At 37.1% G+C, this 14201-nt stretch overlaps 1 protein-coding gene across 1 annotated transcript in view; it reads left to right on the plus strand.

The window, feature by feature from the left end:
* The first annotated feature begins 168 nt into the window (after nt 1–168).
* Nucleotides 169–14201, plus strand: part of LOC127660041 (cytoplasmic FMR1-interacting protein 2) — a 30517-nt gene continuing 16484 nt past the window's right edge. The window contains exons 1-11 of the mRNA XM_052150095.1: nt 169–322; nt 6459–6608; nt 6722–6811; nt 9916–9993; nt 11046–11147; nt 11651–11832; nt 12719–12815; nt 12947–13075; nt 13149–13253; nt 13339–13427; nt 13590–13827. Coding sequence (XP_052006055.1) covers nt 6492–6608; nt 6722–6811; nt 9916–9993; nt 11046–11147; nt 11651–11832; nt 12719–12815; nt 12947–13075; nt 13149–13253; nt 13339–13427; nt 13590–13827 — 1227 coding nt within the window. The 5' untranslated portion in view covers nt 169–322; nt 6459–6491. The remainder of the gene's footprint in view (nt 323–6458; nt 6609–6721; nt 6812–9915; nt 9994–11045; nt 11148–11650; nt 11833–12718; nt 12816–12946; nt 13076–13148; nt 13254–13338; nt 13428–13589; nt 13828–14201) is intronic.

Below are 14201 nucleotides of genomic sequence, written 5' to 3' on the forward strand. Positions count from 1 at the left end.
GGATACCCACACAAACGTAATAAAATATACCCTGCCATAATATTCTTTGTTTATGATCATACTGTTTCTCCGTGACCAATAAAAATATTTAAATTGAGTATGTAAACTGATGACTCACTCAAGAGATGCTGTTGTAAACGTCAGCCTGTCTCTTTAAGAGCATGCACTTGCAGCCATTTTCTGCTCTTTGTGTGGGGTGGATTAGCAGATAGACCAAACCCCGAGCATCAATTCTACTATACTGAGCGAACGTTATTTCGCTCCGTTTCTCTCCACTTCGCATAACCGTCCGTTATTTGAATTGCGGACATGCAATTAGCAGGTAAGTACATTTAATTCTATTAATGAAGTACAGTGATGAGAGCGCTCGTTCGACGGTGCGCGAGGGATGATGTCACGGACCTGCTCTTGTAACGTTATTCCCCAAGCATGATGGAAATTGCAGATATGTTTTAAGGCTAGCTAACCACAGTTACGAGTGCATCTGGGGGCGTTTTACACAAATCGGATGAATATTGTTCATTTGCTGGATTTATGATGTAGAGCGCTGATAGCATCTTGCTTTATGGGTGGAGTGAGGGGGTGCGCACGCACGCATTCACTCATACACATCTTATGTGAGATCTAATGCGCTTCATCTAAATTTGTTAACATTAGTGTACGATAAGATCACTTAACTGTCAGTAGCGTTCCATTCCATTGTGATGTAAGCACATTAGAACGTTTTTGTTTTACACAAGCTGTCCAACGTCCGGTGACTGGGCTGTTGCTAGGTTATAGCCAACTGAACCGTTATTTTGACGCCCATGATGATTCAAATTGCGCTGATGTCTGGGTGTATGACATATTGAATGACTGATTCTAGTCTTGTTCCTTACACGCACGGGGTTTTTTTTTTCTTCTTCATGTTATTATTAATGCTCCATATTTTTAGTTTACATGCTGTAAAATAAGGTTGGATGAAAACGACTAAGCTGCAATGCAAAAGTTTATTCAAATAACATTTATTTATTTTGAATCAAATATGTTGTCAAGTTGAGCCACCTCGTGTATATAATCTTGCATATTGTGCATCAGTTCCATTTGAAAAGAGAACAAGGAACCACTAGTTTCCTAAAAACGAGAGTTTTTACAAAAGTCATATTGAGACTGTTTCACCTGCTGACAGAAATGATGCATGCTTAACTACATTATGAATCATTATTTCATGTGTCTGTCAAATCCACTTCAAATGCATTTACAAAATTGTCTGGCAAGAAATCAGACTGGCTGGTCATTTTATTCATCTTAGAGCCACCTTGTTTAGTAGGCTAAAAAGTTCATTTCAGACCCGGCTCTTGCCTCAATTTATATAGTCTATAGAATATAGAATATGCCAAAGGATTGTTTCAGTTAATTCCGTCCATATATCAGGGTGATTCTTTCAGCCAACCATCAATTACATGTCCTGTCTGTATGTCTTGTGATTGTAGCTCAGTGTGTTGAAGGCTTGCTGAGAGAGCAAGTCCCAGCGAGTGGTGTGACCCAAATGTGACACTCATTTAGCCCTTTTCCACCGACATGGTTTGGGGGTGGGTTCCTGGTCTGGTGTGAATTCTCAAACTGTTCCATGTATTTCAACTACAGAAAAGGCCTTTCCAGGGCCGAAAATCTAAAAAGCTTGCTGGTCTCGGAGGGACGGAGGGTGGGATAATATTATTAAATATTATTCTTCATTCCGTTCTGTAAAAATCCAAATAATGTAAAGTTTTAGAAAACTATTATATGCAAAACAACAGTCAAGTGATGAACTTAGCTAGCGTCTTTGAAAAAGTTTAAATATGCAACAGTAATTTTAATTAAAACAAAAAGGCAGAACACAGAATGGCAGAGGGCCTCTATTCCACTGATCTATATATAACTATAATATATAATTATATATGTAGATCAGTGCTCTATTCTGTTTATGTAAATGTATGTACACTTTAAGTGAACATTATTATGCAAAACAGCAGTAATTGAACTAAATCCAACCTCAACTGTAAACGACAGGTGTATCCTCAAGTGAAGAACAAGTGTAATGTAATTGCTATTCACATCATATTGGACCGCTTTCTATTTAAGTACAAGTGACCGGTTTCTCTTCAAGAACAAAAGTTGCTAAACTTTCTGACAGTCTCTCCTGTCAGAAAGCTCATCAAGAACATGAGATGCTGCACTGAACAGTCTCTCACTCTCTGTGCTGGTGCTTGGGCAGATAAATACCTGTGCGCAATCCGCGCAAGCAAAGGAAAGCGGTCTTTGTTTATGCGACCGTAGTCAAGGGGATTGTAGCTTCTGTCGTAGTTCAGCTAGATACGTCTCAAGTTGTGTTGTAGCTGCGCTAGTTGTGACACTTTCCTGTAGAATCTCTTGCTGTACTCTGTATATATATATCTCAAAAGTTCTGCTGAACAAACACTGCAGATCGCAAATGTGATGTCCTTATCAGAAACTTTGAAGAATTTCCACACCGCTGACATGATCGGCCTTTGTTTGGTAGCGCTGTGATAAGGGCTAGATTGATCCATAGTGAAATCAGAGCACTGAGGGGCGGGGCGAGGCGAGGAGGTATATATTTTCGGCTCATATTTTCGGCCTTTTTTCTCTTTCGGCCGAAAACCGAAAGTGCCATTTTCGGCCGAAAATTTTTGGCGGCCGAAATTTCGGTGCATCCCTAGTACTGATGGTCTCACACCATCAGCACTTGTACACTTCACTGTGTGTATCACTCTGCTTGTGTTCGTGCTGTTCTAAACTAAAGTGTAAGAACAGTGCAGATGTTTTAAGAGCTACTGTACATGTATCTATTTACATGTAATTTTTTTGACATTACATATGTTAGCCAGCAGGTGGTAACAAAAGATCATTTTTGTGTGTAATATGAACCAGTTAGGTGACGTGAAGTGAATCCATGTCAGCCATGATCGCTTGTATTACTACTACACTATTAAAGCTAGGAAAACTTTCATTGGCTTTAAACTAACAACTTCAGCATTATGGCTCATCACAGCTGAGAGACACAACAGACTGATTAATTACACAATTCAAGGTGCTTACCTCTTACTGGACTTTCCACATTGAAAAGGACCTACTGTTTAAATGACAGAGAAGATTTCAGTTGAATGAATTTTGTGCACTGGCTACTGTGAAATAGTGAGAAATACCCCCACTTGGACAGCTATTTTTCCACTGTGAATGCTGATTCGCTATGTAAGAAAGTAGTTCCATGCACAAATTAGTTTTCATGACCGTAATCAGTTTTTCCTAATTTTTTAAAATGTACTTGTTCATTGAACTGTTGTATATAAGCAATATCACACTCTCAATCATGCGATGTGGCCCAACATCAGCACTGTTGTGATTTGGCCGCATCACAGTAGTGCTGATTTAGGTACATATAGCACTCTTGCTCACGTGATATTGCTTAAATATCTTTTTGCACTACCCGTTTCATCTGGCACTTTCACCAGAGCTGTGCGCTGCACTTTTACTGTGCCTATTGTCCTGTTTCAGCAATTATTGTATCGTCTTGTACTGTTTTGAACATGCACTTTATGTAGAAATTTGTAGGTTTTATTTCTGCGTAGTCTCATATAGTTCTGTGTTTGTTTTATTTTGTTTCATGTTGTTTTTATGTAGCACCATGGTCCTGGAGGAATGTTGTTTCATTTCACTGTATACTGTACTAGCTATATATGGTTGAAATGGCAATAAAAGCCACTTGACTTGACTTAATCTCAGTAACCGCCTTGCTATTGGACACTTTCACTCATTTCACTCATTTATCATGGCTGAGTGGGAATCGTGAATATCTGCAATTGGCATCGGTAAATGAAAATTAATGTGTTTGAATAATGTTGCATGTCCAAGATGACATATATTCCAACAATTACTGAGTGCACCTTTAATATACATAATCTCTTGGTGTGTTTTAAACAATTTTCAAGAGTGCAGAAATGCAAAATATTGTCTGTCTTCGAAGCTGTGGTCCCAGGGGTGCCATCACATGCCACTAAGTAGTATTGACACATTTGTACACTTTTTTGTTGTTGTTGTTGTTGTTGCAAGCAACATAAAATCATATATTAATTGAATGGTTCAAGAATATTTTTTCTTTTTTTAGGGAATCACAAGTTACATTTCTTTCACTTTCTGCTGTTTTGTTTTAAGGTGTTTTTAGATTTAATGATTCTAATCATCACTTAACTTGTTTGTTTTGGACATTTACTTCATCTAACTTAATAAACTATTTACTAACCTGTTCAAACTCTAACTGCTGGGTGATGAGATACCAGCTGTCTCCTTTTGCAGCTCATGTCTTTTTACAAAATTACCAATTACTCATTTGGACCTGACATCTTAGTGCACTTATTAAGTTTGATGTTTGTAATTGCCACTTTTAGGGGTTGGTGATATAGGCAAATATTGTACTGTGAAACTCTTAACAATTTTGGTTAAACATATATTGCGATATACACATTTGTTTATGGAAAGTGATTAAAGTTACTTTTTGATTTAAAACAATGTCCAGAGGAATGGTAGAAATTCCAAATCCACTATGTCCAATGAAAGGACTTAAATAAAATATAATTTTTAAATTGAAATGTTGCTGAATAAATACTGTCACGATGTGGGAAATCAGGAGAAGGCAGACAGAAGGTAGGATCCAAACGCGGCTTTATTGAAACAATAAATAAACAAAACATGGGAACAAAAGAAAGGTCCACAATGGGAAAACAGAGACAGAACCACGAACGAGAGAGTAGTCACAGGGAACTCGGGATGGAAACAGGGAGCTAACAAACACATCCATTCACAAACAACGACCGACAGAGACTGACCAAACAGACAGGGTTAAATACATGAACAAGGGAAAAAGGGGCCAATGAACAAACAGAACTCAAACAAGGTAACAAGGTGATGAACAGAAACCAATGGCAAATTAACGAGGGCAGGTGAAAACAATGAACGGAGAACACGAACGCTAACAAGAAAACTATGGAAGTACAAGGGTGACAAATGTGAAAATCTAAGGAATTACAAAAGTGACAAAAATGACAAACAAAGGGCAACAGTGAAACAAGACAAGGTAATAGAAGAAACTACAAAGGACTACAAAAACCAAAACAGGAACTAAACTAAGCTTCCACATAAAAGCACAAAACAAAAGACAACAGTGAACATGACAACTATCAATGTCTGCTTTCATTTTTAAATTTCAGTCAGTTTTCATTTTAAGCATCTTTAGCATCTTACCACTCCCTGTGCTGTATGCCGAGAAAAGTGCACATTTAAATGAAAAATAAGCACAACCATCTATCGATGGCTACAAATGCACATTCCCTACCAAACGGCAGCATTTTTCGTCAACCAAAATTTCTTGTGGTTGACACATTTGTGTACATATCAATGTAATCGGTATATCGGCCATTTCAAGTCACTTAAAATTGTTTCTTGACATTATCTTTTAGCCTTCCACATCCCTTGACAAATCTTATAGAAATAAACTATGCTCTTTACAATTGAGCTGCACGTGCACGCTTCATGGTAGCTTTGGAAATAGCTCACAAAAACCTAGCTAGCTAGCATTATCCTCTCCTGCATAGAAAAAAGCTCAAAGGATAATCAACAGCCAACATTTGCCAAGCTGGCAAGCAAATTAAACATACAAGCAATTTACATTATGCTAATTATGACAATAAACATTTAGTTTTATTTCTCCTGACACATTTTCGCTGGTTATCAAGTTAAATGTGAGTATGTTGGCTTCTACTTCCTGCCATGCTATAAACATGTATGGTTAAATGTTAGTCTTTTAGATTAATACAGCATTAAAAATAAAATGGTAAAGTCTAAATATATTAAACACCATAAACAAATAATCAATATGTATTACAGATAGCAATTTTATCCTCTCACATTTGTTGCTCATGCTTATCATCATCTCTGGGTGGGCAATACGGCCACTCTGAAGCAGCACATTCAATTAAGCAGCAGGGCAACCAATTGATTCTGAACAAACACAATGGTTCCAATCACAATGCGAAAGGTAAAGTCAGGACTGGATCACATAAGTGGATTCTATTTTGAACTACCAGAGCTAAAAATGCAGGTTATTGTAGCTGAAATAGTGGAAAAAAGCAGTATTGCCAGCCAATACTGGCGGTGGCGTCCATATGGACTAGTGCACATGTTGAACTCTCGTTTTGGCGACAAACATTTTAAATCTTGATTATGACATTTCCCGATTCCAATCCCCCTAACTCTTCACATAATTTTCTGTAGTGCTTGTGTTTTTGTGACTAATTGTGTTTAAAGACTTGAAGACTTTTTAAGGTCATGACATTTCCCTTTTTAAATGCTAGCCAAACTGTGTAGCTTCATAAACTTAGTCAAGTTCTGGAACCTTGCAAGTTCTGGGCCTGATTGTGTTTCAGATTGGGCTGTTTTGTGAGTGAAACTGTGTCACCATGACAACCCACGTGACTCTGGAGGATGCACTGTCCAATGTGGACCTGCTGGAGGAGCTTCCCCTCCCGGACCAGCAGCCATGCATCGAGCCCCCACCCTCCTCCATCATGTACCAGGTACAGCCTATTATACATGATCACAGTGGCATTTTAATATTGATAGTATTAGAAGTGGGCCTATTTTTGTGTCTATCACAGTGATATGTTATTGCTCCTCTGTCTGTTTCTAGGCAAACTTTGACACCAATTTTGAGGACAGAAATGCGTTTGTCACTGGTATCGCCCGCTACATTGAACAGGCCACTGTGCACTCTAGCATGGTAAGTAGAAAGAAGGACTTTGTGAAACAGCACATTTGGAATGGATGGTAGAACATGTGACCAGTGCAGCAATATGAAAGGATGTTGCATTATAACAATGTTACAAAGCTGCTCTTAATAGTCCTTATTGAAATGTTTAGCAGTAGGGCACAGAGGAGCAGAAATAGTCAGTTTATGTGATGTAGAAGGCCTATCTTTTCAGTTGGATGCAATGTCATTCCTTTCAAAGGGCAAAGCTTTCACTTGCAAAAACATAACCAAAGCATTGCATTGGACATGAACAATGGCAAAGCATAAATACATCTATACATAAGTATATCCATAAACATAATGTTGGTAAGTTACTCAAAAATAGTAATCCACTATGAATTACAAATTACTTCTCTAAAATTGTAATCAAATGACTTTACTAATTACTCTGAAATGGTAATTAAGTTACTAATTCTAAGTTACTTTCTAAAACAATTTTCACAGTTTTTTTTATGCTCAAGGAACCTTGTTTGTTGTCGTTGTCCCATCAGCTGTCACAGAAACACAAACAGACATACACATTAATATAATTCATGTTTTAAATATATTCTACATTAATAAAATAAAAAAATGTAACCCAAGTTACGTACTCAAACTGTAATCTGATTACAAGAATTTAAATTGTTATGTTACATTACTTTTTTACTTAAAAGTAATTATACTACATTAAGTACTTTGTAATCAATTACACACAACACTGTACATATGTACAGTATATGAATATTATAATAATTTGGTACCATTGTAAATATCAAAGTACTATGGTTTTACTATCTAATCTCATCATTGTACTGAGCATTGTTGTACATCAATATTCTATTTTTATGACTGATACCAACGTTGCCTATTTTTTATGAAAAACCATTGTATATACAGAACCAATTTTTATTGTTCTATTTCAGCTTTTTGACACAATTAAATAATTATTATACTGCAACAGTAAAAACGTGCATTATGAATATTTCATTAATAATATTAACAACTCTAATTTCACTTAAAATGCTAAAATAAATTTCACATAAGCATGAATTGCTGGTAAGTTATATAATTCATACAGACAACACATACAAATTTCAAGCAACTGTTGCTGTGAACACTGTTAACATGCAGTGGTCTAAAGGTGTTGCTAGGTGCTATTTTAAGTTCCTGTCTAACTGATGGTATAGCTATACACACACTAGCGTGGTAGTGCCATTGTACTTTTTGTTAGTGTTTTGTTACATTAAGACACAAGTTATTTATTTGACATATCGCCACGTGCAAGCAATTGCTTTTGAAATTGGTCTTAATTTGCTTTTAGTTTTTCAAAAGGCGTTAAATTTTCCATTGTTGTAAACCTGGACCATGTGTGAAGTGTATGAAAAAAAAATAAAAATGAAAATAGTCAGTACAACACAAAAATTCTAAACCAAATGTGCAACAGAAACGTATACATAAAGTTCACTGTGTGAACCAAGCTCACTCTGTATTCCATTTCAACACCCCATCAACATTCAAACCTCTTCATTGCACAGCTCAGTGGCTCTGTTGATGTGTTCAGACTGCCAAACCGGAGTACACTTTGCTCTGTTAAATAGAGAAGTCCTCAAGGACAGTAGCTCCTCATTGCTTCAGCTATCTTTTAATAAAGCTCTAATGAGCTCATAAAAGTGGTCTTTGGAAGGCTGAATGTAGGTAGTAATCTAAACCCTGCTGTCTCAATAAAACTCTAAATTGTGTTACAGTGCTTGAAAGGTGAGTAATATAGGCCTATTATATCATACTTTGGACTCCTCTTCTTCTTTCAATTTTCTATTAAAATTCAACTCCAATCATGTAACGAACCATTTCCATTCAAACTTCCTCATGCCATCCCAGATGTGTTTTACTTTCTTTTGCAGAACAGAAAGTTTTTTAGAAGAATATTTCAGCTCTGTAGGTCCTCACAATGCAAGTGAATGGGTACCAACATTTATAATTTTTGAAAATTTACTCCAAAATGCACAAACGCGGCATAAAAGTAATTAATATTACTCCAGAGGTTAAATCTATATCTTCAGAGCCGATATTATAAGAGTGAGTGAGAAACAGATCAATAAATTTACTAATGTCAGTTTTTACAATAAATTCTTCTCCCTGCCCAGGCAATATTCATGTAAATCAACAAAAAATAAAAGAAGAATGTTAAAGTGGATATTGAAAGTGAAAAAGGACTTACATATTGATCTGTTTCTCACACACACCCATCATAGAGCCTCTTAAAATATGGATTTAACCGCTGAAGTCTCATGGATTACTTTTATGGTGCCTTGATGTCCTTTTAGCCCACTACGCCACCACCACTCCATTTTTACATTGGGTAAGGGCTGTTCTAGTCCTAAAATCCCCTTAACCTTAATATGTAACAATTCTTCCGAAAGGTAAAACAGATAATGAGCCTAAATGTTGGTGGTTTACAGTTACTTGGTGCATTTATATTGTATTCAACTGATCGACTGTTTTCATCCAGTCAGAATTTGGAGTAGGAACTATTAGTTTTGTAATATCTCTTTGGCATACACTGAGAATGTTTGGCATTCAAAATCTTAACAGCTAACATGATTTCATTTTAAAACATGCATACTACATTGTGATTAAAAAATAGGTTACTTGTTTTATTAATGGAACTGAACCATAATTGGGAAGTGTTACAGCCAATATACACTGAGAGTGAGTGTTGTGATGTGACCAGGCTAGTTTGCTCCCATTATATTTAACAAATCTTTACTACAAAATATAAGTAGATGAATATAGAAAGTTCTAAATGTTTGTCCCAGTTATAATAGCTGCTTCACTACTACATTTTAACAAACCTTAACACTCTTCTCTTGCTGCCTCACAAGCACAAGCATCTTCTCAGAAAAATGCTAATCTAGTCAATAATGGCTGGATTTAATGTTTAAATAAAACTAGCAAATAAGCCCCTGATGGAATGTGTTTAAGCAACCTCCTCAATTTACAAGAGGATAGATTGTTGTTTGTACTTTATAGTGCCAGTTATTTTTCCTCTGTTTTTTGTTGCTGAGTCTTTAAGTTCATACTGTGTTTTTTCTCAGAATGAAATGTTGGAGGAGGGACATGAGTATGCTGTCATGCTGTACACCTGGAGGAGCTGCTCCAGAGCCATTCCTCAGGTACACACAAACTCATCATGTCTGATATGGCTAGGTGGATTAATGCGGAGATGAGGCCTCTTACTATTTTAATAAAAATTCCCAAATACTGAGTGCCAGGTCCTCATAATAGCCCAAATACTCTTACTATAAGGTTTATCATAGAAAATTATAATTTTTGCAGAAGAGGAACTCAATTGAACTTGATTGACTTTCAAGTTCTGAGTTCCTCTTCTGCAAATATTATAATAAGAGTACTAGATTATAGCCTCAATTTACATTTGAAAAACTTTTGGGAAGTTGGCATGTCCTGTGGTTTGACATGCTACATATAATCTATCTAAAACTATTCTAAAAAAGATTTGTTTAAAAGGCAAAAATGTGTTTAAAAATGATTCAAATCTGAAAGAAATGGAGACCAGTTAAAGAATCTATGACATACAATTTCCCTTATTTATTCATATACATTTTAAACTAAAATCATGATAGAATACTTTGTTTTTTGGTCACACATTATACACAGTGTTTTGCATACATACAGTGAAATGTATTAGTTTTCACATATCCCAGCTAAGCTAAGCTGGGATATGTGGGTCAGCCATGATACAGCACCCCTGGGGCCTTGCTCAAGGGCCCAACAGTGGCATCTTGGTGGTGCTGGGGCTTGAACCCCCAACCTTCTGGTCAGTAACTCTGAGCCTCAACCGCTGAGCCATGTTAGTCAAATAAAAAGTTAATGGACATGTTATGCATTAATTGCACATATTAATAGATTTATTGAATTTGCTTGGGGTGGCCACATGGCTGCATTTGAATGTCTGTGCCATCCAATACAAGTAATGTTCATGCCCAAATTAATGCACTATTTTTAAGAGATGCTCCTCCTTTTGCTCTCTGGCTGAGAAGATTCTGAAGCATTTTTAATTTGCTCAACTCTTATCTCAAAGACACAATTGAATTGAGTACAACAACATGATTGGCTTGCTCTTATTGCAAGGAAAGAAAAGGCTCCTTATTCATATTGTCATTTCTGAAATCCAGCCAGTTTGTTGACGCCCTCTTGTGCTTCTCAGGTGAAGTGCAATGAGCAGCCAAATCGAGTGGAGATCTATGAGAAGACTGTGGAGGTGCTGGAACCTGAGGTCACCAAGCTCATGAAATTCATGTACTTCCAGGTGAGAGATCAACTAGAATATTTGGTTCCTTAGACACTATTACTATTATCATACAATCTTGAGAGATTAAAAATGAATGCTTCTTATTGCCCCTCAAGTAGTAATAAGTCTATGACTAAAGGTGAAGTGTATCATTTTTCAGAAGCTTAAATAATTTCTCCTGTCCTAGCACAAAATCCAGAAACTATAAGTAAGCCATTCATAGGTTGATTCCCTAAAAAAGGGTAAAGATTGTGGCTCGGTGTTGCAATCAAAACATTGCTCTGTTTGTTTGAGTACACTTGCCAGCCCCACACAGCAAGAAACACTGGCTCAATGGCATGAGTTTGGGGCAGGACTATCTGCTTGTCTGACCAGATGGGGGGAGTGTTTGGAAAACCTGTTTTAAAACAGTCCTTATTTTTGTTCTTCCATTTGGTGATGCAATGGTGTGCAGAAATGACACCCTTTGACTTTAAGTGAAATGTAATGCATTATATTAACGGTAACATTCCTTTCTTTAGCGCAAGGCCATTGAGCGTTTCTGCAGTGAGGTAAAGCGACTGTGTCACGCTGAGCGCAGGAAGGACTTTGTGTCCGAGGCCTATCTGCTCACTCTCGGAAAGTTCATCAACATGTTTGCTGTGCTGGACGAACTGAAGAACATGAAGTGCAGTGTAAAAAATGACCACTCTGCTTACAAGAGGTATTACAAAGTCACACTTACATCTACAAAGTCCCATTTGGTAGGGGTGGGAAAAAATATCTATGTATGCATTGCGATCTTCATTCGAATGATCTCGATATCAATTTTTAAATCCCAAGATCTACAATGAGAGATTATCACTCTCATTTACAACCAAATTTCGCGCTATATGACTAAAATGTATACATACTTTCACTGTGTGTTGAGAGAAAAGGTTGTTCTGTGTAAAGTGTGTCCAAAGATGAGATCCACTCGACACATGTGTCACTGAGTAATGTCTGTTTTAATACCCTTTCTATTCTCTACAGTCAGTTGTTGATTAAAAACAACAAAAAACAAACATTTAATCCTAATCATGCATGGCACAGATGAGAACGCCATTTTAGTCCTCTCACGTAAACATGCACTCATCTACAGATGCTCTTTACAGAAATGCTGGTTTTGTTAAAGAGACAGTACCGGTTTTCAACAAATCAATGTAAAAACTTGTAAATGGTAAAAATTATGTAATATAATATCTGGATTTGTTCATTTTTAAAAAGCCAAAATGTGACTAAAATAATGAAAAGCAAATTAAATATAATTAGTAAAATGTGTATGTTCTTAATCTACCTAGTTAGAAGGTCCTCTGTATAATTAGCATATTTAGCTGGGAGAGAATAGTTTTATACAGTATGTAAGCAAAAGGGAAATTATAGCTGAAATATACCCATATGGATCGATATCTGATCTAATCTTAATTGAATCGTGAAATCTGTATCAATACCCAGCCCCTACCATTTGGTACAAAAAACACTCTGTAAATCACTCATTTGGTGAGATATTTGATCCAGGTTGCTGGTTTTTCCATGACCTCTGAAATGTGTATATCTGTTTTTCCTTATAGAGCTGCTCAGTTCCTGAGAAAGATGGCTGACCCACAGTCCATCCAGGAGTCCCAAAACCTCTCTATGTTTTTAGCCAACCACAACAGAATTACACAGGTACATTTAACTTCAAATATGATCACCATATTTATTATATATGCATTTGCCTTCCCCTAATCACCGCTTGCTGTACTTGTGCTGTCCTTGCACATTTGCACACAGTGTAACATATTTTGTGTGTTGTGCAGTGTCTGCACCAGCAGCTGGAGGTGATTCCAGGTTATGAGGAGCTGCTGGCTGATATTGTCAACATCTGCGTGGATTACTATGAAAACAAGATGTACCTGACCCCCAGTGAGAAACACATGCTGCTAAAGGTAAGAGCTGCTATCCCTGGCTTTTTAGACTCTGCTAAAAGAGAACTCTCACAAATTAATCTCTGTGTTTTAGGTCATGGGTTTTGGCCTATACTTGATGGATGGAAATGTCAGCAACATCTACAAGCTGGATGCAAAGAAAAGGATAAACCTCAGCAAAATTGACAAATTTTTCAAGGTGAAGTAAAACTGTCCAGTTCTCTTGAACACCTTTTTATTTGTTAAAATCCTTTGATTTAACCTGTGTTTGGATGCCTTCACAGCTCCAGGTTGTGCCTCTGTTTGGAGATATGCAGATTGAGCTGTCACGTTACATAGAAACAAGTGCCCACTATGAAGAGAACAAGTCTAAGTGAGTGCTCATGTTGGCGAGTTTTGCATGAGCAAGCGCCACTCTAGTTGTTTTTGAGTAGATTATGAGTTTTTACCACAACTCTTTATCACCATACACATTTATATCTCTTTTTGCCTTCTACGAGTTTAAGTTTTGCCTGTATGCTCGTTTCTCTCTCAGGTGGACCTGCACTCAGAGCAGCATCAGTCCACAATATAACCTGTGTGAGCAGATGGTGCAGATAAGAGAAGACCACATCCGCTTCATCTCTGAGCTGGCACGCTACAGTAACAGTGAGGTGGTGACCGGCTCTGGGCTGGACAGTCAGAAGTCAGATGAGGAGTACAGGGAACTCTTTGACCTGGCACTCAGAGGACTGCAGCTTCTGTCCAAGTGGAGCACTCATGTCATGGAAGTGGTATGTGTTGGATTGTCTATACTTTGCAAAACACCCTTTTCTTAAACCGTATTTTGTCTTGTCTTCAGCACATAAACAACACAAGTGCTTACGTAAACACGTGTGCCACTGTGAACGAGCTTATCTCATTGCGCTCATGCAACAGACGTCAAGAATTTCACAAACATTTGTTCATTACTTAATTATTGACTTGGATTCACTGTTGTGCGTGTTTTTGGTGTCTTGGTGTAATGACCCCAGACACATTGCAAACGTTCTGCTCTATTCCAACCAGTTTTCAGCACTCATGCGGAGCTGAATAAAATGTCAGAAACTAATATGAAAATTGGTAAATGAGTTAATCATGAAACCAAAATAAAATATTATGCAGTAAA

The sequence above is a fragment of the Xyrauchen texanus genome, chromosome 19 (assembly GCF_025860055.1).
Source record: "Xyrauchen texanus isolate HMW12.3.18 chromosome 19, RBS_HiC_50CHRs, whole genome shotgun sequence".
NCBI classification, from domain to species: domain Eukaryota; kingdom Metazoa; phylum Chordata; class Actinopteri; order Cypriniformes; family Catostomidae; genus Xyrauchen; species Xyrauchen texanus.